The sequence below is a fragment of the Dermochelys coriacea genome, chromosome 8 (assembly GCF_009764565.3).
Source record: "Dermochelys coriacea isolate rDerCor1 chromosome 8, rDerCor1.pri.v4, whole genome shotgun sequence".
Taxonomy (NCBI): domain Eukaryota; kingdom Metazoa; phylum Chordata; order Testudines; family Dermochelyidae; genus Dermochelys; species Dermochelys coriacea.
The window spans coordinates 85,612,579-85,639,103 of NC_050075.1; the positions used below are offsets into that span (position 1 = coordinate 85,612,579).

At 42.5% G+C, this 26,525-nt stretch overlaps 1 protein-coding gene across 2 annotated transcripts in view; it reads right to left on the bottom strand.

The window, feature by feature from the left end:
- Positions 1-26,525, bottom strand: part of LOC119859694 (serine/threonine-protein kinase TNNI3K) — a 194,742-nt gene that overhangs the window by 8,106 nt on the left and 160,111 nt on the right. For both annotated transcript variants that reach the window (XM_043520182.1, XM_043520181.1), the window contains 2 exons: positions 25,618-25,677; positions 23,815-23,984 (listed from right to left, as the gene is read on the bottom strand). In XM_043520182.1, coding sequence (XP_043376117.1) covers positions 23,815-23,984; positions 25,618-25,677 — 230 coding nt within the window. The remainder of the gene's footprint in view (positions 1-23,814; positions 23,985-25,617; positions 25,678-26,525) is intronic.

Here is a 26,525-nt window from a genome sequence, read left to right on the forward strand (position 1 = left end):
ATGGTGGAATTCCTCAAGAGCTTCTTTTCCATGGGTCCAGATGATGAAGATGTCATCAATGTAGCGCAAGTAGAGTAGGGGCATTAGGGAACGAGAGCTGAGGAAGCGTTGTTCTAAGTCAGCCATAAAAATGTTGGCATACTGTGGGGCCATGCGGGTACCCATCGCAGTGCCGCTGATTTGAAGGTATACATTGTCACCAAATGTGAAATAGTTATGGGTCAGGACAAAGTCACAAAGTTCTGCCACCAGGTTAGCCGTGACAGTATCGGGGATACTGTTCCTGACGGCTTGTAGTCCATCTTTGTGTGGAATGTTGGTGTAGAGGGCTTCTACATCCATAGTGGCTAGGATGGTGTTTTTAGGAAGATCACCAATGGACTGTAGTTTCCTCAGGAAATCGGTGGTGTCTCGAAGATAGCTGGGAGTGCTGGTAACGAAGGGCCTGAGGAGGGAGTCTACATAGCCAGACAATCCTGCTGTCAGGGTGCCAATGCCTGAGACGATGGGGCGTCCAGGATTTCCAGGTTTATGGATCTTGGGTAGCAGATAGAATACCCCAGGTCCTGGCTCCAGGGGTGTGTCTGTGCGGATTTGTTCTTGTGCTTTTTCAGGGAGTTTCTTGAGCAAATGCTGTAGTTTCTTTTGGTAACTCTCAGTGGGATCAGAGGGTAATGGCTTGTAGAAAGTGGTGTTGGACAGCTGCCTAGTAGCCTCTTGTTCATACTCTGACCTATTCATGATGACGACAGCACCTCCTTTGTCAGCCTTTTTGATTATGATGTCAGAGTTGTTTCTGAGGCTGTGGATGGCACTGTGTTCTGCATGGCTGAGGTTATGGGGTAAGCGATGCTGCTTTTCCACAATTTCAGCTCGTGCACGTCGGCGGAAGCAGTCTATGTAGAAATCCAGGCTGCTGTTTCGACCTTCAGGAGGAGTCCACCTAGAATCCTTCTTTTTGTAGTGTTGGCAGGAAGGTCTCTGTGGGTTAATATGTTGGTCAGAGGTGTGTTGGAAATATTCCTTGAGTCTGAGACGTCGAAAATAGGATTCTAGGTCACCACAGAACTGTATCATGTTCGTGGGGGTGGAGGGGCAAAAGGAGAGGCCCCGAGATAGGACAGATTCTTCCGCTGGGCTAAGAGTATAGTTGGATAGATTAACAATATTGCTGGGTGGGTTACGGGAACCATTGTTGTGGCCCCTTGTGGCATATAGTAGTTTAGATAGCTTAGTGTCCTTTTTCTTTTGTAGAGAATCAAAGTGTGTTTTGTAAATGGCTTGTCTAGTTTTTGTAAAGTCCAGCCACGAGGAAGTTTGTGTGGAAGGTTGGTTCTTTATGAGAGTATCCAGTTTTGAGAGCTCATTCTTAATCTTTCCCTGTTTGCTGTAGAGGATGTTGATCAGGTGGTTCCGCAGTTTCCTTGAGAGTGTGTGGCACAAGCTGTCAGCATAGTCTGTGTGGTATGTAGATTGTAATGGATTTTTTACCTTCAGTCCTTTCGGTATGATGTCCATCTGTTTGCATTTGGAGAGGAAGATGATGTCTGTCTGTATCTGTGCGAGTTTTTTCATGAAGTTGACAGATTTCCACTCTATACGGCTAAATTCAGTGCCTTGCATAATCACAGGTTTCAGAGTAGCAGCCGTGTTAGTCTGTATTCGCAAAAAGAAAAGGAGTACTTGTGGCACCTTAGAGACTAACAAATTTATTAGAGCATAAGCTTTCGTGAGCTACAGCTCACTTCATCGGATACATTTGGTGGAAAAAACAGAGGAGAGATTTATATACACACACACAGAGAACATGAAACAATGGGTTTATCATACACACTGTAAGGAGAGTGATCACTTAAGATAAGCCATCACCAACAGCAGGGGGGGGAAGGGTGACCTAGAATCCTATTTTCGACGTCTCAGACTCAAGGAATATTTCCAACACACCTCTGACCAACATATTAACCCACAGAGACCTTCCTGCCAACACTACAAAAAGAAGGATTCTAGGTGGACTCCTCCTGAAGGTCGAAACAGCAGCCTGGATTTCTACATAGACTGCTTCCGCCGACGTGCACGAGCTGAAATTGTGGAAAAGCAGCATCGCTTACCCCATAACCTCAGCCATGCAGAACACAGTGCCATCCACAGCCTCAGAAACAACTCTGACATCATAATCAAAAAGGCTGACAAAGGAGGTGCTGTCGTCATCATGAATAGGTCAGAGTATGAACAAGAGGCTACTAGGCAGCTCTCCAACACCACTTTCTACAAGCCATTACCCTCTGATCCCACTGAGAGTTACCAAAAGAAACTACAGCATTTGCTCAAGAAACTCCCTGAAAAAGCACAAGAACAAATCCGCACAGACACACCCCTGGAGCCAGGACCTGGGGTATTCTATCTGCTACCCAAGATCCATAAACCTGGAAATCCTGGACGCCCCATCATCTCAGGCATTGGCACCCTGACAGCAGGATTGTCTGGCTATGTAGACTCCCTCCTCAGGCCCTTCGTTACCAGCACTCCCAGCTATCTTCGAGACACCACCGATTTCCTGAGGAAACTACAGTCCATTGGTGATCTTCCTAAAAACACCATCCTAGCCACTGTGGATGTAGAAGCCCTCTACACCAACATTCCACACAAAGATGGACTACAAGCCGTCAGGAACAGTATCCCCGATACTGTCACGGCTAACCTGGTGGCAGAACTTTGTGACTTTGTCCTGACCCATAACTATTTCACATTTGGTGACAATGTATACCTTCAAATCAGCGGCACTGCGATGGGTACCCGCATGGCCCCACAGTATGCCAACATTTTTATGGCTGACTTAGAACAACGCTTCCTCAGCTCTCGTTCCCTAATGCCCCTACTCTACTTGCGCTACATTGATGACATCTTCATCATCTGGACCCATGGAAAAGAAGCTCTTGAGGAATTCCACCATGATTTCAACAATTTCCATCCCACCATCAACCTCAGCCTGGACCAGTCCACACAAGAGATCCACTTCCTGGACACTACGGTGCTAATAAGCGATGGTCACATAAACACCACCCTATATCGGAAACCTACTGACCGCTATTCCTACCTACATGCCTCTAGCTTTCATCCAGATCATACCACTCGATCCATTGTCTACAGCCAAGCGCTACGATATAACCGCATTTGCTCCAACCCCTCAGACAGAGACAAACACCTACAAGATCTCTATCATGCATTCCTACAACTACAGTACCCACCTGCTGAAGTGAAGAAACAGATTGACAGAGCCAGAAGAGTACCCAGAAGTCACCTACTACAGGACAGGCCCAACAAAGAAAACAACAGAACGCCACTAGCCATCACCTTCAGCCCCCAACTAAAACCCCTCCAACGCATCATCAAGGATCTACAACCTATCCTGAAGGACGAGCCATCGCTCTCTCAGATCTTGGGAGACAGACCAGTCCTTGCTTACAGACAGCCCCCCAATCTGAAGCAAATACTCACCAGCAACCTCACACCACACAACAGAACCACTAACCCAGGAACCTATCCTTGCAACAAAGCCCGTTGCCAACTCTGTCCACATATCTATTCAGGGGATACCATCATAGGGCCTAATCACATCAGCCACACTATCAGAGGCTCGTTCACCTGTGCATCTACCAATGTGATATATGCCATCATGTGCCAGCAATGCCCCTCTGCCATGTACATTGGCCAAACTGGACAGTCTCTACGTAAAAGAATGAATGGACACAAATCAGACGTCAAGAATTATAACATTCAAAAACCAGTTGGAGAACACTTCAATCTCTCTGGTCACTCGATCACAGACCTAAGAGTGGCTATACTTCAACAAAAAAGCTTCAAAAACAGACTCCAACGAGAGACTGCTGAATTGGAATTAATTTGCAAACTGGATACAATTAACTTAGGCTTGAATAGAGACTGGGAATGGATGAGTCATTACACAAAGTAAAACTATTTCCCCATGGTATTTCTCCCTCCCACCCCACCCCCCACTGTTCCTCTGATATTCTTGTTAACTGCTGGAATTAGCCTACCTGCTTGTCACCATGAAAGGTTTTCCTCCTTCCCCCCCCTGCTGTTGGTGATGGCTTATCTTAAGTGATCACTCTCCTTACAGTGTGTATGATAAACCCATTGTTTCATGTTCTCTGTGTGTGTGTATATAAATCTCTCCTCTGTTTTTTCCACCAAATGCATCCGATGAAGTGAGCTGTAGCTCACGAAAGCTTATGCTCTAATAAATTTGTTAGTCTCTAAGGTGCCACAAGTACTCCTTTTCTTTTTGCGAATACAGACTAACACGGCTGCTACTCTGAAACCTGCAACTTATTTTTGTATCTATAATGATACTTGACATTTTTGTTCTGCATTGGATGAGCTTTTATAGAGAAGGAGACAAAAAATTGGTTTTTGGAGCAGCTCATCTATTGTTTCTTTGGAGAAAAAACTTTTGGGGGGAATACTTTTGCAGGGGGAGGGAGTTTAAATAATAGTGTAAGCATTATCCTGAAAGGCTTTATTAATTTGTTGCCCCTCTGTAGCCATTCAATTCCATAATGCCTGAAAACTATTGATCAGCTCACTGTGATAACTATGAGCTACACTATTATACACATTTTACAGATGGGCAAACTGCAGCACAGAAAAGTTAAGTGGCATGCTAAAGTTTGCATAGCATGTAAACAGCAAAACTAAGAATAGAACCCAGGACACATGACTCCCAGCACCTAAACACAGTTTTAACACAGTTAAACTAAGCAGTACTAAACACTAGAGCATACTCCGTCTTTTTAGAACTCTGGACATAAATAGAGCTTTGTTGTCATTGATAAAATGTCCTAGTAAATATTCTGCAATTGAACAGTGGAACCATTGCATATCTTAGGCCAGCGGTTCTCAAACTGGGGTCCGTGGACCATTGAGGTCTGCGAGGGTACTCCAGGAGGTCTGCGAGTCATGTCCTGGGTTGCTGGTCCTGCTGATCAACTCTTCCCCCTCCCTCCCTATGCCTCCTGCACACCGTGGAACAGTTGTTCAGTGGTGTGCAGGAGCTACTGGGAGGGAGTGGGAGGAGTGGGAATAGGGCACGCTCAGAGGAGGGGGTGGAAAGAGGTGGGGAAGAGGAGTGGAAGGTGTGGGGCCTTGGGGGAAGGGGTGGAGTGGTGGCGGAGCTTGGGGCTGAGCGGGAGTTGAGCACCCCTGGGGAAAATTAGAAGCTGGCTTTGGGGTCCTCAACTTGTTAAAGTTTGAGAACCGCTGTCTGAGATGGTTAACTTCAATTGGCTTTTAACTTTGTGCCTTACACCAACTAGTGTTCTTTAATTAGAAAGGAGCCTGAACCAGATCTAACTCTCTCAAAGATTGGGGATGTCTGATCCAAGATTTTGGTTTGTCCAGCCATTAACTTCAGATCCAGATCTCAATTTTCCCAAAGGTCTGGTATTCTGATTGAGGCCTGACTCCAGCTACAATCATCAAGAAATACACTCAGCACTCAGTATATGCAAGATTTATATTTTAAAAAAGGGAATACATTTCCAAGCCATGCACTATATTTCCCTACAGCATGTCTTCTCCATGGCCCCAGAAGCAAAGGTGCAGTTCTGTGGGACAGAGGAAAGAGAAAACCTTTCCCCCAACATTCCTATTCTTAGCTGAATAGAAATATTTACTAATTTATCCACTAACCTCAACTCATGACTTCATTCTGGCTATTTACAGAAGCAATACTTGGTCTCTGTCACTGCTCCAGCTCCACAATATCTTAAATTAATACTAATTTATATCCCCTGGGCAATGATAGCTAATTTGTGTCATGGTCAAAATGCAAAATATACAATTTCAATAGCACCCAAATCGGTCCTAGCAGTTTTCATAAAAGAAACAATGTCTCAAAGCTACATTTACACAAGCAACTTATCTAGCAGGCCATTGCTTCAGAGGAGCATCAGCCTGCTAATAAAGTGCAATCATTTGAACGATGAGCTCAGAAGGCACAGCAATGGGGAAACATAAGTCACAAAAAAGACCATTTTGTGTTCCCGATAAAGTCAATGAGTACAATTTTCAGAAATGCCTAAGGCCTTGTCAGTTATAGCAGTATAACACCCCACTGTGTGAATGCTATAAATGTGCTTAGACCAGTATAGTTTAGTCTCATATAGGAAGAGGAATAAGTTACACTAGTTGGTGGAAGGCACCTTTATATCAGTGCATCCACCCTAGGGTTTGTACCGATATAACTATGTTGGTTAAAAAAATCATACCTCTTATCAACATTGTTATATCACTACAAAAATGGTGTGTAGCCCAGGCCTTGGTCACTTCAGAGCCCTGCTGTGTGGACTACGGGGTGTGAATTGCAGTGCACACAAGCCTGATGTGCTGTAACTCCCCAATGTGGATGCTGCGGGCACAAACTAAAAGGTAGCTAGTTCATGTTCACATAGTCCTGTTCAAAGAGGATTACGCTAATCCAAACTACGTACCTTTTAGTTTGTACCGGCAGTAGCCACACAGGGCAGTTACCAAGCACCAGTCTAGTGCACACGGCAGTCTTAGCCCTGTAGTATGAACTGCAGGGCCATTCAAACATAGCCTAAATCCCATTGAAAGTCAATAGCAGTTAGGCTAATAAGTAACCAGGATGCTTTTGAGTATTTTACCCAATACCTTCATAGATACTATTTGGCAAGCTGTTCAAAGTGTGTGCCCACTATTCCAGGGAATGCAGCCAAAGTAAGACATCTCAATTCCTCAGCAGCCCTATTAATTACATACAGTCTCACAATAGCAAGGAAGGTGCATTTGTACAGTTCACCAGATATAATATGTGCTGGGATCCAACATTTTGACCTTCTATTTCTCTTCACTCAAGCATTAGAAGTGTATACATGTATGTTCAGAGAGAGAAATAAAAGTTTGTCTCTGATCACCTTGCTTCCATATGTTGGACCCTGAACATACATGACATGTTATGTCCAGTGAGTGGTATACAGATATTATGCATTAAGCCTGTGGCTGGGGTTTTGCAAAGGAATGCAAGGGAGTTAGGTAAATTTCAATTGGAGTGGGGCACCAAATTCCCTTAGGTTCCCTTGAAAATTCCAGCCTACATTGATACAATGTCTTAGAGAAACACAGTAACTCTGTAAAGCACAAGTCCATGTGAAGCACATGGGTTTGAGCTTCCTGTACAGAATATTGTTCCTTTTTCTTCTGAGTGCAGAGAACTCAAAGGTCATCTTTATTTACCTCAGTGTCCTGTACTGGGTCACAAGAATTCTTCTAAGGAATCTCATGCTGCTCTGTTGTTGAGACAGACTGGTATGAATGTAATGACTTAAAACTAGTGAATTCCTTCAACATGCAAAACATGGATCACTGCCATGTATTTGAAATATTTCACAGAGGCTACAAACTTACAACTAATGTTTTGGTTTTGAGTAAAAAAGCATATCGAATCTTCAGGGATGTTTGCATTGATACATGACTTTATAAAGCCAGACTCTCTCTATCACTCTCTTTGTGCACATGTATTGTGGGTATATAAAAAAGAAAACAATATATATGTTACCGTATTTACTCTGCACAAAAAACTGTATACAAGATCACTCTTAATACACTCCCCGTCTTAAGAAAAGAATACTTCCATTGAGCACCTATTTTTATCAGTCCTTTGAGAGGTTGCTTATGATGGCTTTCTGTGTGTGTGTGTGTGTGTGTGTGTGTGTGTAAAACAGAACTAGGTGGATGCTGCAAAAAAGGATTAATGAACATCAATTTTAATAAAAAAAAATTATATTGTATTTTGAACCTTTTCATTAATTTCCCATAGACATTAGCACTTAGGATTTTTTGGTTGCTAGGGTGTCCATAGAAAGAGAAAATGTCATGAAAACACATAGAAATGCTTGCATGAACAGTCCTACAGAACTGTATAACAATGAAAAAAGAGGTTTTGATAGAAGTTATGTGAAATACAGACTTTAATCACGAATAAGCTCCTTTCCATAGGTTACTTGGACCATTCTCCAGAATTCTATCACACGATGATATAAATTTCTATTTAATTCTATAGGATGGTTTAAAAACCACACAGAAAGTGTATCATTTTCTATTATATCCTTTAGGACTTTTCTGTAAAGAGGAAGCATTTGGTGATCCTTGTGAAATTTCTTTGTGGGGCTGAGAATCCTCCAGCCCAGAGTCAGAAATAATACCATGCCATTTACCAGTAGGCATACAAATCTCACCATGAATTATCTCACAGCAATTATCTGAAGGAACCAAGCCCTGATCAACACCCATTAAAATAAATTGGAGTCCTTCCTTTGACTTCAGGGGACTTGGATGAGGGCTTAGTTGAAGTGAAACATTTCTGAGCAATCCACAGAATGAAATATGTTCACATAAGCCATTTGTTAAATAATTTTGGACCACTAGCAAATCTGTGTACTTTATGTCTGTTCATGGATAATACAAAAATAGAAAAATAAGCTAAATTAATCAAACTAATTGCAAATAGCTGTCCCGGCTCTAATCTCATTGCATCTACCATGCCACTATCTAAACTAATGCTTTCTATAATTAATATTCCATTATAAATTCAAATCAAAATAGATTTAGTACTAACAAACACAATGTTCTTTCCAAAAAAATAACTTGCTATAGAAACAATATCTTAACTGTGTAAACCTGTCCACTTTGAATACACAAATCAAGAGCAAAGTATATATCTGTGATGCTGACTGAGCACACGGTTCATACTGCAGCTAGTTATTCCACTGTGCAGCCTTTGATGATACAGCCTTTCGGTAGAAATTCTTTAGCTCCTTGGATATAAGATACTGTTAGGGTAGCATCCACCTCAATATTGGATATAAACTGTTCACAGAGAGGGCTTCTAGCTCAGGAAGTGGAAAAATTCCCTGAACTTGAAGACTATTTTTTAAAAACCCTTCAGATCAGAGGACAGATTTTTGACTTCCTGAAGGCCCATACATTATTAAGTATTGATATTTTTATTGCTATTACAGTAGCACCGAGAGGCGCTAACCAGGATTTGGACTCCATTGTGCTCAGGGATGGCTCTACCAATTTTGCTGCCCCAAACAGTCGCCGGTGAATTGCCGCCGCCGCCAAATTGCGGCCATGGGACACGGACTGCCGCCCCATTCTGAATGCTTGGAAAGCTGGTGCCTGGATCCGGCCCTGATTGTGCTAGTATTTGTTTAAACACATACTAAGGATCAGGCCCTGCCCCAAAGAGCTGTTAGGTATAGGCAGTAATAAAGTTTGACTTTAAATCTGTTTATTTTGTGCAAATAAGGAGTAGATGGATTCCTATAATGATTTTATGGTGCTTTCCCCACACTGAAATTTTAGGGGATAAACACAAAATAGAAAGTCCTTAAATTACACTTGCAAAATTTTACTCACCCACTCAGCTGTGATAAAATAATATTTATTGGTGAGTGGGTATGTCATTCATTTTTCCTTCATCATCATCATCTAATGAGGGTGAGCCTGCGTCTGGATTGGTATTTCTCCATGACCTTTTTGCAAATCTGTTTTAAACAATTTGGTTTGTAAGAAGGACAGTCAGCCTATAGTTCAGGATTTGAGGTCACTTTACAAATGGACTGTCTATGGGGTAAATTTTAAGTATGTTTTTTAATGAGCTAAGAAGCATAATTCCACATGCACTGCTCTGCAAATGTACCCTGAAGTCTATGATTCTCTACGAGAAACTACACTGAAAGGAAACCCTAGCTGAGGAATAGGTAATTTAATATTGCAAAGGTTCCCATAGGAACACACTTCTTTTATTTATACATGTTTGGAACAGCTGCCTCATTTGGAGTCTGGCTCTTGGAAAGTGCAGACAGATGCCCCTAGAGTAGAGCTGCAGTAAACTAGTCTCCCTGCAGGCAAACAAACTCTTCGAAGCTCTTGAGCCTACTGCCTGTCATTTGTGTCTTTTACCTCACTGTACATTGTGGGCCTGAGAGCAGGAATTTTAGACTCATGACAAACAGTCAGGCAAAAAACTGGCCAAAGAATCTTGGTGTAAAAAGAAAAGCCAAGCAGAAGAATATCATCTGAGCCACTCCTTCCCCTGCCACCCCCTTTGTACAGCTGCAGAGCAGAGGGATCAGGATACAAATCCTCGATAGGTAGTGTGGTTTTCAAGTGTGTGATTGGCCTCCCTGTGTCCACTGTGCTTCATCTCAGAAACAGAACTGGGAATGAAACAGTGATCGTTTGAAGTTTACTGTCATTATTACTAAGCCATTATCAGATGATTGGAACCCTCATAAATTTCAGCTGAGTTTTGCTCACACGTGCCATTTCAAACAGCAGCTACACCATAGGGTCTTACATACTACACTCTGCCTTCAATTCATCCAGTACTCAAGGGCTGAAATCCTGGTCCCGTTAAAGTCAATGGCAAAGGTCTGAAACTCTGTGGTATTTTTACTTGGAAATATACATAAACTGTGTGCATGTGTGTGCAAGAGTCATCATTTACGCCCATGAAATCCACTGGGCAAATGTGTTTTCAGTGCAAATTCTAAGAGGTACGTGTATGCTGATGGTAGAATTTTTGATCTGTCTGCAGTTGGAGGTGCAAATATATGCATTGCAATTTTGTGACTCCATAGGTGGAGGCCCAGCTGAAAATCTGATCCTGTACTAAGCAAACCAATTAGTTGCTGCAGTAATTAATATTCATGCACAGTTGGACATATTAGTCCATGATGCCAATGGCAGTTCTGTACAGGGATCAGTTGCATGATAAGGATATATGTTACAATCTGAAGAACTAATACACTTTATTCATGTCTTCTGCCTGTTACCTACATGAGTATGAGCTCAGGGCATGTCTACACATACAGTTCAGCTGCGCCGCTGCTGTGTATCTGGTGAAGGTGCTCTATGCTGATGGGAGAGAGAGAGCTCTCCTGTTGGCATAATAAAACCACATCCTCAAGGGGTGGTAGCTCTGTTGGCGGGAGAAGCTCTCCTGCCAACATAGCACTGTCCACACTGGCGCTTATGTCGGTGTAACTTGTGTCACTCGGGGGGGTGTTAGTCACACTCCTGAGCAACATAAGTTACGCCGACATAAGCTGTCGTGTAGACTTAGCCTCAGATCTAGAGGCACTCTGTTTACACTGGACTAGAATGAGAGTAACTAAGTGTTGCAATGAACAGCAATATGGAAATTGCAATTCCAGTGATAGAAAAATTTCACCCAATTGTTCTGTGAAAATTTTAAAAAGGACCATCTGAGGGTTTTACTGTTTTGATACATATATGCATATTATATAAGCCAGCTATGGTGACAACCTAGCAGATTATAATCATCTTTTATATTTTCAAACAATACTCTTCAGTGTGAGTATGGTTGGCAAACAGAGAATTTACTGAAATGCTTTTGAACTGTTCTAGGCATGAAAGTGAGCCTACCTCTATCAGACCATATCAGATACTCAGTTGGGAGAATAAACAAGGGCTGTTGGTTTTAAATGCGCCATAAAAATTGCATTTCATTTCTGTACTTTAAAAAGAAGCTTTTTCATTTGGTCTGCCTTCAGTGAATATGCTTACGTAAACATTGAGAAGCCTTTGAATTGAAAATATCATTAGCCATGGCTCTAGGACTCTGACATTTTTCAAAGTGCAGGCAGAAGCCGCATTACTAAACAGAACTTTATTTAAACTTAATTAGTCATTGGGGATATTATTTACTTCACAGCGTATAGAAAAACAAAGGTCTGTCACCACTAGACATATCTGAACTTAGCAGATGTATTCATGGCTCCTGGCTTCTATTAAGGATCTTCTAAAAATATGCTTTCAGGTCTTCCTTTTGTGAAACTTTGACAGGATAATAGAATGAGATTTGCTGAATTCCACTAAACTGTAAAGTAACGTGTCATCAGCTTCACTTACTCTTCAAATGTTTTTCTCTGGCAAAGCTCATCAATCAGCTTTTCAACCTCTAAAAACACAAAGCCATGAAACAAAAAGGGTGACTCAATCAGTTGTCCAAGTGACAGAACATGAAATGTTTAACGTTAGCCACCAATGGCAGATACAGGCTGCTTGTTTTAGGTTTGCTTAGAGTTTGTCTGTATTTCCAGCCTCAATGCAAATATTATTCTAGGGCTGAGGTGAGTGTTGTGAGGCTCAGGCATGTTCCTGGGGCTCTTGCTTTGCCAGCTGCTATGAGACGTGTATTAAAAAGACAAAGTACTTTGCTCCGGGGACTGACAGATGCAGTTTTCTTAGAGTGCCACCACTTGCTGATGCATGGAGTGGCACTTCTCATGGCTGTGGAGGAAGCTAAGCACCAGCATCCAGTACAGATAGGAAGCAGAAAGAGAACAGGGACAGAGAGAGATTCCTGTAAAGAAGTGAGGAATGCTCACTCTGTCTAAGCCTAATATCCTCAGTATTCTTCTTCTTCCTTTTGTCTGCCTTACTCTCCTCACAGGCTCCTCCTGTCCCTTCTCTGTGCCCCAGCTTCCCTTCTCACTGGAACATTTGTCCCTTTTGCCCAATACCCATGTTGTGTCTTTTCATGCCACCCTATATTCCTGGGATAAGCTCTCTGCTCTGCACACAAAGTTCTCTTCATCTCCTCCATGGAACAACTACAACTTTTCTGTGAGGTATCCGATAATGGCCATGCTTCCCCCCCCCACTTATGTTCTGCTCTATCTTGCTCATGTGCCTGCCTTTAGCTTAGAAGATCTTTGGGGCTGACCTACCACAGTGTAAAGTCATGTACATTTGTGGTCCTAGATGCATTATTAATATAATTCATAATTTATAGCAAACCCTACTGCTTGTGGATAAGCACACTGGGGCAAAGACTAATGCAAAACATAAAATCATAGAAAGATAAATATGTATCTGAAAGGAACATAGCAACCCCTCCGTGTGTCTGCATGCTATCAGGGTGCAGGTCCAACAACTCTTGAGGGAAACTTGGCTTAAATCACTTATTACAGCACCTCACAAAATTAATACCAAAGCACTAGCCTAGAGAAACAGGCCAAGATCCTCAGATGTGGCCAACTGTGTTTTATACAAAAAAGAAAAGGAGGACTTGTGGCACCTTAGAGACTAACAAATTTATTTGAGCATAAGCTTTCGTGAGCTACAGCTCACTTCATCGGATGCAACCTATCATCATCTGATGAAATGAGCTGTAGCTCATGAAAGCTTATGCTCAAATAAATTTGTTAGTCTCTAAGGTGCCACAAGTACTCCTTTTCTTTTTTGCAAATACAGACTAACACGGCTGCTACTCTGAAACCTGTGTTTTATACAGAATCAGTTGGGATCAGGGGTAGCAAAGCTCGCTTTAGGAGCTTTGTATGTATCGCTGGTCCAGGACCTGATCTCTGCTGGGCCAGACTCCAGGCAAAAGTCAGTGTAGTATTAGCAGCGGAAATCCTCAAACTGGCTGAAGAACTGCTTTCTACTTTCAGCCCAAATCAGGAAGAGGGGACCGAGAAGCTCATGAATTTTAAATATCTAAAAAACCCCAGAACTGTTGAGAATTCAGCTGTTGAGAGGAGGACTACAGTACAAATACACGCTTGCATGAAAAGCTACAGCCCTGTACCATGGCTCTGATTTCACAGGAGGCAGAAAAGCTAAATCTCTAAAGCTGCTCATCCTTAGAACATCTTTCTTAGCCTCATACACACAGACACTTCACTGAAAGGCTGAATCGACCATTTGTTGTCAATTGGATAAAAGATTATAAGAAACAACTAGAATAACAGAAACTTTAATAAATCACTTAACGCAGCCTCTCCAGAAGTCAAGTTTGGAGAGAGGAAAATCAGAAGCAGAGATGACCTTTCCCTTGATAAAAATGTAAGGCCTTTTCCTTAGGGATTGTGTGGGGAAGAATGACAGGTTTCAGAGTAGCAGCCGTGTTAGTCTGTATTCGCAAAAAGAAAAGGAGTACTTGTGGCACCTTAGAGACTAACAAATTTATTAGAGCATAAGCTTTCGTGAGCTACAGCTCACTTCATCGGATGCATTTGGTGGAAAAAACAGAGGAGAGATTTATATACACACACACAGAGAACATGAAACAATGGGTTTATCATACACACTGTAAGGAGAGTGATCACTTAAGATAAGCCATCACCCACAGCAGGGGGGGGAAAGGAGGAAAACCTTCCATGGTGACAAGCAGGTAGGCTAATTCCAGCAGTTAACAAGAATATCAGAGGAACAGTGGGGGGTGGGGTGGGGGGGAGAAATACCATGGGGTTTTACTTTGTGTAATGACTCATCCATTCCCAGTCTCTATTCAAGCCTAAGTTAATTGTATCCAGTTTGCAAATTAATTCCAATTCAGCAGTCTCTCGTTGGAGTCTGTTTTTGAAGCTTTTTTGTTGAAGTATAGCCACTCTTAGGTCTGTGATCGAGTGACCAGAGAGATTGAAGTGTTCTCCAACTGGTTTTTGAATGTTATAATTGTTGACGTCTGATTTGTGTCCATTCATTCTTTTACGTAGAGACTGTCCAGTTTGGCCAATGTACATGGCAGAGGGGCATTGCTGGCACATGATGGCATATATCACATTGGTAGATGCGCAGGTGAACGAGCCTCTGATAGTGTGGCTGATGTGATTAGGCCCTATGATGGTATCCCCTGAATAGATATGTGGACAGAGTTGGCAACGGGCTTTGTTGCAAGGATAGGTTCCTGGGTTAGTGGTTCTGTTGTGTGGTGTGTGGTTGCTGGTGAGTATTTGCTTCAGATTGGGGGGCTGTCTGTAAGCAAGGACTGGTCTATCTCCCAAGATCTGAGAGAGTGATGGCTCGTCCTTCAGGATAGGTTGTAGATCCTTGATGATGCGTTGGAGAGGTTTTAGTTGGGGGCTGAAGGTGATGGCTAGTGGCGTTCTGTTGTTTTCTTTGTTGGGCCTGTCCTGTAGTAGGTGACTTCTGGGTACTCTATACACCCTATACACACCCTGTACACCCTATATCGGAAACCTACTGACCGCTATTCCTACCTACATGCCTCTAGCTTTCATCCAGATCATACCACTCGATCCATTGTCTACAGCCAAGCGCTACGATATAACCGCATTTGCTCCAACCCCTCAGACAGAGACAAACACCTACAAGATCTCTATCATGCATTCCTACAACTACAATACCCACCTGCTGAAGTGAAGAAACAGATTGACAGAGCCAGAAGAGTACCCAGAAGTCACCTACTACAGGACAGGCCCAACAAAGAAAACAACAGAACGCCACTAGCCATCACCTTCAGCCCCCAACTAAAACCTCTCCAACGCATCATCAAGGATCTACAACCTATCCTGAAGGACGAGCCATCACTCTCTCAGATCTTGGGAGATAGACCAGTCCTTGCTTACAGACAGCCCCCCAATCTGAAGCAAATACTCACCAGCAACCACACACCACACAACAGAACCACTAACCCAGGAACCTATCCTTGCAACAAAGCCCGTTGCCAACTCTGTCCACATATCTATTCAGGGGATACCATCATAGGGCCTAATCACATCAGCCACACTATCAGAGGCTCGTTCACCTGCGCATCTACCAATGTGATATATGCCATCATGTGCCAGCAATGCCCCTCTGCCATGTACATTGGCCAAACTGGACAGTCTCTACGTAAAAGAATGAATGGACACAAATCAGACGTCAAGAATTATAACATTCAAAAACCAGTTGGAGAACACTTCAATCTCTCTGGTCACTCGATCACAGACCTAAGAGTGGCTATACTTCAACAAAAAAGCTTCAAAAACAGACTCCAACGAGAGACTGCTGAATTGGAATTAATTTGCAAACTGGATACAATTAACTTAGGCTTGAATAGAGACTGGGAATGGATGAGTCATTACACAAAGTAAAACTATTTCCCCATGGTATTTCTCCCCCCCACCCCACCCCCCACTGTTCCTCTGATATTCTTGATAACTGCTGGAATTAGCCTACCTGCTTGTCACCATGGAAGGTTTTCCTCCTTTCCCCCCCTGCTGTGGGTGATGGCTTATCTTAAGTGATCACTCTCCTTACAGTGTGTATGATAAACCCATTGTTTCATGTTCTCTGTGTGTGTGTATATAAATCTCTCCTCTGTTTTTTCCACCAAATGCATCCGATGAAGTGAGCTGTAGCTCACGAAAGCTTATGCTCTAATAAATTTGTTAGTCTCTAAGGTGCCACAAGTACTCCTTTTCTTTTTGTGGGGAAGAATGTCAACTTGGCTTTTCTCTCCTGCTCCCTCCTTTTTTTAGTGGTTCGTAAAGGACAGAGCTCTGATCCTTACTCCAAGTGGACAGCTCCCTAGGGAAAAGTTCAATAGTGCCAGGGATTGAAAGAAGCTGGGTGGGGGATATAGTGCTGGTGTTTTAGTCTATGCTGGACTATTGCTTGCTCTAGAGGGAAAGAGCTTTTTAACAAATTAGAGAAGAGTCTTCTTGCTGGAGAAAATCGAGCACTCAAAATGCCTTGGTCTTGCACAGCTGCTTCCCGGAAGTATCATGTTTCTTTTTCAGGCCTGTACTGAGGCACTGCAAGTAGAATCCTCATCCTGTGGCTGGGATCTCAATGCGTGCATGTGTAGCACATGCACACTGCCCAGATTCAACATAGAAGTTCTGTGGTTTGCTAGTGGCACCATTCCCTTCTTAGGCTTCAATCACTGAAAGATGTCCACAATCAGACTCCTGTGCCTACAAGCCCTTTCACTGGCTTGGCTTGAGAGGAATGTCTATAGGGTTCACATGGTATTAATTATGAGGCTACGCATGGGCACATGGGTCTGACCACATACATATCTTTGCAGGATGGAAGCTATCTCGGGCAAGGACTGCATCTTTCCTATATATGCATGTATTAGCACCAAGTGCAATGGGGTGAAGATTCTGCCTGGGGTCTCTGGCACTTCTGTACTATCAATAATATATAGAAATAAATAGTAGCATGGAAGTAATATTAAATGTGTCTATAGTCAGGCCAAGCCAACACAACACAATACAAGGTGTGACAAATTGTGCATAAGAGGAAGCTATTCTTTCATACATCACACAAATATGTAGGTCCTGCCCACACTACAGATTGAACTATTTTGGTAGCAACCTTATTCAAAAGCAGTTACCAAACAACGTTATGTGTGAATGCTGCCAGGAAACTGTTCATAGCAAGTTTTTGTAGCATGTTTCTGGCATGACTCCCCTGTCCAGAATGGATAAGGAATTCATTTAGTAACATGGTAGGTCACACCATGCTCTACATAGAAATCTTTAGGAGTACTTGTGGCACCTTAGAGACTAACACATTTATTTGAGCATAAGCTTTCGTGAGCTACAGCTCACTTCACCGGATGTATTCAGTGGAAAGTACAGTGGGGAGATTTATATACACACACAGAAAACATGAAACAATGGGTTTTATCATACACACTGTAAGGAGAGTGATCACTTAAGATGAGCTATTACCAGCAGGAAGGGGGGGGGAAGGAGGAAAACCTTTTATGGTGATAATCAAGGTGGGCCATTTCCAGCAGTTAACAAGAATGTCTGAGGAACAGTGGGGGGTGGGGGGGGGGAGAAATAACATGGGGAAATAGTTTTACTTTGTGTAATGACCCATCCACTCCCAGTCTCTATTGAAGACTAAGTTAATTGTATCCAGTTTGCAAATTAATTCCAATTCAGCAGTCTCTTGTTGGAGTCTGTTTTTGAAGTTATTTTATTGAAGGATAGCCACTCTCAGATCTGTAATCAAGTGACCGGAGAGATTGAAGTGTTCTCCGACTGGTTTTTTAATGTTATAATTCTTGACGTCTGATTTGTGTCCATTTAGTCTTTTACGTAGAGACTGTCCAGTTTGACCAAAGTACATGGCAGAGGGGCATTGCTGGCACATGATGCCATATATCACATTGGTAGATGTGCAGGTGAACGAGCCTCTGATAGTGTGACTGATGTGATTAGGCCCTGTGATAGTGTCCCCTGAATAGATATGTGGACAGAGTTGGCAACGGGCTTTGTTGCAAGGATAGGTTCCTGGGTTAGTGGTTCTGTTGTGTGGTGTGTGGTTGCTGGTGAGTATTTGCTTCAGATTGGGGGGCTGTCTGTAATCAAGGACTGGTCTGTCTCCCAAGATCTGTGAGAGTGATGGGTCGTCCTTCAGGATAGGTTGTAGATCCTTGACAATGCATTGAAGAGGTTTTAGTTGGGGGCTGAAGATGATGGCTAGTGGCATTCTGTCATTTTCTTTGCTGGGCCTGTCCTGTAGTAGGTGACTTCTGGGTACTCTTCTGGCTCTGTCAATCTGTTTCTTCACTTCAGCAGGTGGGTACTGTAGTTGTAAGAATGCATGATAGAGATCTTGTAGGTGTTTGTCTCTGTCTGAGGAGTTGGAGCAAATGCGGTTATATCGTAGAGCTTGGCTGTAGACAATGGATCGTGTGGTGCGATCTGGATGAAAGCTAGAGGCATGTAGGTAGGAATAGCGATCAGTAGGTTTCCGATATAGGGTGGTATTTATGTGAGCATCGCGTATTAGCACCGTAGTGTCCAGGAAGTGGATCTCTTGTGTGGACTGGTCCAGGCTGAGGTTGATGGTGGGATGGAAATTGTTGAAATCATGGTGGAATTCCTCAAGGGCTTCTTTTCCACGGGTCCAGATGATGAAGATGTCATCAATGTAGCGCAGGTAGAGTAGGGGCATTAGGGGATGAGAGCTGAGGAAGCGTTGTTCTAAGTCAGCCATAAAAATGTTGGCATACTGTGGGGCCATGCGCCACATCTCTGACCAACATATTAACCCACAGAGACCTTCCTACCAACACTACAAAAAGAAGGATTCTGGGTGGATTCCTCCTGAAGGTCGAAACAACAGACTGGACTTCTACATAGAGTACTTCCGCCGATGTGCACAGGCTGAAATTGTGGAAAAGCAGCATCACTTGCCCCATAACTTCAGCCGTGCAGAACTTCATCCACAGCCTCAGAAACAACTCTGACATCATAATCAAAAAGGCTGACAAAGGAGGTGCTGTCATCATCATGAATAGGTCGGAATACGAACATCATAGGGCCTAATCATATCAGTCACACTATCAGAGGCTCGTTCACCTGCACATCTACCAATGTGATATATGCCATCATGTGCCAGCAATGCCCCTCTGCCATGTACTTTGGTCAAACTGGACAGTCTCCAAATAAAAGAATAAATGGACACAAATCAGACATCAAGAATTATAACATTCAAAAACCAGTCGGAGAATACTTCAATCTCTCCGGTCACTCAATTACAGACCTGAGAGTGGCTATCCTTCAACAAAATAACTTCAAAAACAGACTCCAACAAGAGACTGCTGAATTGGAATTAATTTGCAAACTGGATACAATTAACTTAGGCTTGAATAGAGACTGGGAGTGGATGGGTCATTACACAAAGTAAAACTATTTACCCATGTTATTTCTCCCCCCCCAGTCCACCCCCCACTGTTCCTCAGACGTTCTTGTTAACTGCTGGAAATGGCCCACCTTGATTATCACCATAAAAGGTTTTCTCCTTCCCCCCTTCCTGCTGGTAATAGCTCATCTTAAGTGATCACTCTCCTTACAGTTTTCAGAGTAGCAGCTATGTTAGTCTGTATTCGCAAAAAGAAAAGGAGTACTTGTGGCACCTTAGAGACTAACAAATTTATTTGAGCATAAGCTTTCGTGAGCTACAGCTCACTTCATCGGATGCATCCGATGCATCCGATGAAGTGAGCTGTAGCTCACGAAAGCTTATGCTCTAATAAATTTGTTAGTCTCTAAGGTGCCACAAGTCCTCCTTTTCTTTTTGTGAATACAGACTAACACAGCTGCTACTCCGAAATCTGTCTTTGGAATCTTTGATCACCTGAGCTGGCCTATAGCATGGTTTCAAATGCATCTACACCATAGTTTGTAACCAATGCCTAAAAATGTGTTAATTTCACACTTCAAAGAAAATGAGGCACAAAATCATTTTGATTCATGCTAACTCTGTTGGGTCTGGGGTCTACTTAGAATAAGAGGAATGCTATTCTTCTGCAAATTTTCCCTTATATGAGAAGTGCTAAAGGTGCAAAGAAGTAGAAAATCAACTATTAAAGCTTCTAATGTGTGATGGGTTGATACATAAAGCAGCCTGATTAGACAGGCAATCAGAATGCATTGCTATTTCACCCAATTCATTACGAGGGCACTGTGACCCACCTCTTATTACTTCACACATGGTAACCGCTGCCACGCAGGAGAGAGACTCACTAAACACAAACACTAAAGTTACAAGGCAAGAAGCAAGCAAATAACTTCATTGTCATGCCTGTTTAACTCCATGTGTGGGACAGGGAGATTTCATTAGATGAATTGTCTCAGCTGTGTTACCAAGCTGCACATTGCACAGTATTTCAGAGAATATGAAGTGGTCAGAACTGAGAAAGTAGAAGAGATGGAGAAATATTCCAGTGGAATGCAGCCAGAAATACAGAGCCCCTCTCTGTTCCAAATGTATACATTTCCAAAATTAAAACCTTCAGAAACTATTGTCATTAGAAAGTCAAGTTATTAATCATCTCAGTATGTTGTATAATTGAAAAACTGCAGAAATCATTCCCATTTTATTTTACATTTTGCCTCTAGGTGAATCTATCTAAGTTCTATTTATAGGGTAGAATTTAGTTAATTTTTGTTGCAGAGAATTTGACGGGGGGGGGGACTTTCAATAACCTTTTGGGTTATAGAGAAACTCATTCAGTGAACTACTGAGCGTGGCTGGCATATTGAGAATACTAAATTATAGGAGCAGGCAGGGTGTAGTGATAGGTTCTTCACTCTCTCTCTCTCTCTCTCTCTCAGGTGTCTGCACTGTAACCTAAATATGTCACTCCCTCATTCTTTTCATGCAAAACTATTAAATTCCACAGCAATATCTAGTCCTTTATGGAAGAAGGATTAACCCAGGATCTCTCTTCCTTTCTCCTGACCCCAATCCCCACCTTCACTTCCCTCTCACATTTAAAGCAGATCATTTATTTCACCAGAAGAGGATTTCTTTTTTAATATGGAAAGCCTTTGCATCTAAGTGCAGGTGTGTATTCCCTCTCTCCCCATCTGGGGCCACTACTTTTAATCCTTTCCAGCTCAGGCCTTTCATTCGCCGTAAGAGCCAGGAGGGCAGCATGCCCAAGTGGTTTCTCTGCTGTTACAGTTTTTGACTGCTTGGTGGTGCTAAAGAGTAAAGCATAAATCTTGTGTCTTCAAGCAGAAATTAAGAGTGTCATTTAATTTCAGCAGTGCTCTCAGTCCCCATGAGACTGAGAAGGGAGATTGTTAAATTTGCCCTCAAACCCAGGTCTCCCAAGTGGTAGCACAGACTACTTCAGATATGAACCTTAATACTACAATAACACAGAGAACATAAATCTCAGACAGCCACAGAAAATTCTGTAATGGTTTCTCTTCTGTAAAGAAATGTAATACATATATTAGCATCAGTCCTTATAGCGTTTACTGTTCCACTGTTTTGATTTAATTGTAGCATATATTAGGGGTGAAGTCCTGACCGTACTGAAGTCATTGGGAATTTTACTATTACTGCTATGGGGTTAGGATTTCATCCTATGTCTCTTGAACACTAAGGACTAAATGCTCACTCTAGACAGAACCATGGGCAACTCAGGAGCAGTTCCAAATAGCCCTGTGACTTGGATACACAGCTGGAGGCACAATTCCTTCCCTGCTTCCTCCCTCCTGTGGGAGGAAGGAGACAGGGTCAGGAAAGAGTAATTTGCTCCTGGCTTATGGGGCAGCGAATTGCAACAGCCTCCATGCTGGCTGCCCATTGGGCAGGGCCAAGACTCCACCCACTCCAGGGATGTGTCCAGCCACAGAATACCCTAGGACAGGTGGCCCACACAGGTTCCCCCGCAGTGTAGTTCAAGTCACAGACTTGCCCTGCTGTTACCATGTAATACCAGTGAACCATCATTAGCCCAATAGCCATAACTTCTGTCCAGAGGCCTCACTTCAGTCCTTTCATTTCACTCAGATCACAATTTAAATTAAAACAAACGAATGAACAAACAAAGAAAAAAAAGAGAGACCCTGGCACTAAGAAGCATAGTGCAAAATGACAGCAGCTCACTTTGCTTTTGTATTGCAGCCTTTTCCCACATCTTAAACCTTTGTCTACTGGGGCATGTAAGCTGTTCAGGGCAGGGAGCTGTGCATTTTTTACGTCTGTGAAATTTAGTAAATACATACACACATACGTACATACTACTACTAATCTACTGGAGATGATGGCTGTTGCAAAATGCCACTGAGAGGAGATAGGGTTCACACACCACTCCAGATAATGGCTACACATTTCATATTAAAGTAAACTTAACGTTAAGCGAGGGCGGAGGAAGGTTTCCTGGTAACACAAATAATAATATAACTTTCTTCCCAAGCCTGGCTGTTTGTAGTGTTCCCTGAAGGAATGACTGTCTTTGCCTCTAGTTCCCACTGGCCAGAAAGCCACACCCAAACATATATCCTTATCATGCAACTGATCCCTGTACAGAACTGCCATTTATATCTCAGCAGAGTTAACAAGCTATGCTTGTCATAGGGAGTCAGTGGAATCTACGCGGTAGCTCTATGCTGGGTTTTGCTGCCTGTTAACTGGGTGAGCCACAGGAGCCCTGACTTCTACTAGCTGGTTTTTATTAATGTATCTCACATGAACACAGCTCCCTCTAGTGGCTAGATAATGTATAGACGTTTATGAATCTGCTATTGTCTCCAAGGCACAGACCTGGTCCTCTAGCTTAAACAAGCTCAAACTTGCCACAGTTCCCCTAATAAGAAATTGTATCAGATAACTGATGATAAAGCTTATTTTCAAAGACTGAACAATGCTCCCATGCTAAGAAAAAAAACTTGACGGACTATGTGTAACAGCACCAACTGGAGACTCCCACATATTGAAATGCTTGTCAACTATCTAACCTGGCTTTTCCATCTTGAAGCCAGAAGCCCCTGTGGTTGTAGTTTACATACACTCTATTAATTATTCACTATTGTTTTTGCTAAGATAAGCATTTTGATTGCTTAACTTTTCTTCGCTCAGAATTTCAAATGCAAACAACAAACCATAATGTAAAAACTGGCTCCTGCAGGTACACTGGCAGGTAATGGAAATATGTGTGTCTACCTACTGAGCACTTTTAATGATACCCCTGGATGGGCAGTCATCATTCTTTGTTGTCCTACGGTAAAGCAGTGTTGCCATGTCTGCAGTCCAAGCAGTTGTCTAAATACACCCATCACTGTTTTAATTTTTTTAAATCATGAACAAAATCTATATTAATATTAGATTTTGTGAAACCTTTAGAATGAAACATCCACTTGTGGCCTACCCAATTAGATAGAGTCCATAACATTTTAAATACCTTGGGCTCATCATACTGTTGTAGGACTATCTGAGAAGCTAGGATTCTGAAACACTTTTCAAACCTTTATACAGCAGCAACTACATATCATATGATTATTTAGTTATGGCATTGCCCACTACGTACAAGGTGCTTACCAAACAACCGAGAAGGATGGTCCCTGATTTGGGAATCTCACAGTCTATGGAAGATGATGGATGTCTCCTTGGATGCACTTTCTTGATACTGCCCAGCACACTGTTCCATAGTAAGAGCTAGTCCAACCTCAAGGGTTTGCCACTTACCTTTGTGACCAAACAGCATAAGCTCTTGCATTCAAGGCATATTCCAACTCAAAACGGTTACGTAATGCTGCAACATGGCTACGGCCAGGACCTCCTCGTGCAACGAGACAGTCAGAAGAAGAGGAAGGAGACAAAGAGCCACTGCTGTTACTGGAGGCTGGAGACATCAACTGGATTAAAAAAGAGAATTGTCAACATTTGCTCATGAGCCTTAACAGTGTTAAAGAGGCTTCAATGCACTGAGCATGTGCAATAGAACACAAGAATTTTGCTGCAGTCCTGGATTATTTTTATTCTCCTCTTTCTCATTAATATTTGTGTCCCTTCTTTCTTCTGCTGCATTGGCTGAAAAAAGCAGTGCTTCCTGACTTTGATCAGCAGCACATGAGAGCTGCATGCAGCTTACTGAGGGAAGTGGTAAATTCATCATCTCTTGGAGTCTTTAAATCGAGATTGGATGTGTTTCTAAAAGATATGCTCCAGTTCAGCTGTGAGTTATTGGGCTTGATAGTGTTCACTTACATAAGAGGGAAGAGTAATTCCTTCCACTTCAGGAATTACTGGGTGAAATTCTATGGCCTGTGTTCTATAGGAAGTTATGCTAGATGAGCATAGCAGTCTCTTCTGGCCTTATAATTCCCGAATCTCTAAGTACAAACCCAGAATGGCAGGGCAGGCGGGCAGTGTTAGGAGGCATTTAAAAGTTTAAAAAGAAACAAAATCAATTTTCTGATTGAGGGGAGAGGAAACAAAAGGGACAAAGAATCTTATCACCCCACATTTCATCCTTTGTTGACTGTAGCACTTAACAACTCTCCACAGATTTTGTTCCTTAAAACTCTCCTAAACAGGGTTTTGCCATGGAGACAATGGAGCTTAAGACTAACTCCTTAGATAAATAAAGTTTCTTTTTTTGGTTCAGAGCCCAGATTTCATCCTACATGCACTGCTGCCTATGTATCACAGAAGCCAGTTCTCCCATGAGACAGCACGGTTACGTGTGATATAGTACTTCATTTGTTTTAAAAACTTAAAAGCTTCCACCTACACACAAAGCAACCTGCTGCAGTCAGAGCATGAAGAAATGTAATAGATTACGGGAGTCTGCTCTGACCCTTTAGTTCAAGAGCAGTGACACGTTTTAAAGAAAAGGGGGAATTTTTATCATTCTTGTGTGTGTGCGTGCATGCACACACACACACACACACAGAGCAAATGTAAATTCAGGAACTGGAGTCCCTAATCAAGCTCACTCCTGTTTGATCAGTTATCTTCATTAGGCTGAATGCTGATAGATCCAATTGATTATTAGCCACAGAGAAAAGCAGAAACGTAGCTTTGTATTTCTCTTTTTATGTTTGCTCTTTTAATCCCCCTCCTAAAATCCATGTCAAGACTCCTCTTTCTAGCCAAGCAGACCTGGGATTGCTAGGTGGGGAGAAATGGGTCTGCCTAAGACTACTGCAAGGTACATCCTGCAATGCTGACCAGTCTCCCTCTGCAACATTACCATCTCTGGAAATGCAGGGAGCCAAGAGCAAGTGAGAGACCTGATCTCATATCACACTCACGGCAGTGTGTTCTGTCAGGCTGGCCTTTGGCCTTCTTCTTCTTAGGGCACTCATGGGGCTATTGTTTACTGTATCACCTTAAAATTTAATGAGAGAAGTTACAACTGGGTGAATCGGGTCAACAGATTCTGTGGTCTCTGTCACACTTGTGTTGCTCTCCAACTTGAATTCACATTTGCTCATTTGGTTTTTTGCATTCATATTACTTAACTGCAGGAGCTTATATCTTTACCTCAATATTGCATAGGCATTCTTCTAATTTTGTGACTACTTCAGAAAATTCTGGTCTTCCCTGTGAATACAAGAGAGAGAGAGAGGGAGAGAGAAAGCAGGCACATTTTGTATTGCAAATATAAGAGGGGCTGGTAGCTGCAGTTTTGATTTTTAAAATGTGGCTATCTGCATTTGTAGGAGACCCTGACCAGGAAAGACAATACCATTTACAGATAAGCCTGCTTGCATGCAGCCTGTTCTAACTTCCCTTCTAGACTCTATACAGACTAAAAAAGGGGGTGATTGTGGAGCCTCTCCACTTCTCTCTCTGCATTCCTTGGTGCCACTGTGAGTATACTTGCATGTCCTATATGAACTGCATGTTCAGATCTTATAACATGAGCATTTTCTAGAATCCACAAGTGCAGAACTTCATAGGGCCTGCAAGCATGTAATTTATAGGATGTGCACTTAAGAAGACTTCTTTAATGCCAAGACAGGGATCAATACTTGGCAAACCCTCCCACTTTAAAAGTCTGAGAGTCTGTCCCTGCAGCTCTTACTCACATGCGTAGTCAAACTGACAGCAGTCAGACAACACACATGAGCAGGACTTCAGAATTTGGCTTTAAATCTCCATTTTAGATTTAGTAGGGTTGTAGCCATACTACGCTAAAAGTATTCTTATTGCTAATCTAAGTGCTTTGTGACACACTGTGCAATGTGTCCCCAACAGAGGGCCAACTTGCGTGATGCTAAGAGCTTCTGTTATGTGCTCCAAGCTGAGAAGTAGTGGGGACACTTTTGAAAGCTGTTGTGTCTCATATTCTGAGTGCCTTGGATTAATGCAACTAGACTCGGTAGTAAAAACCTGAGCTATTATTGAATAGCTTTTGTCTTCTATCTTAACACTGAATGGATTAAATG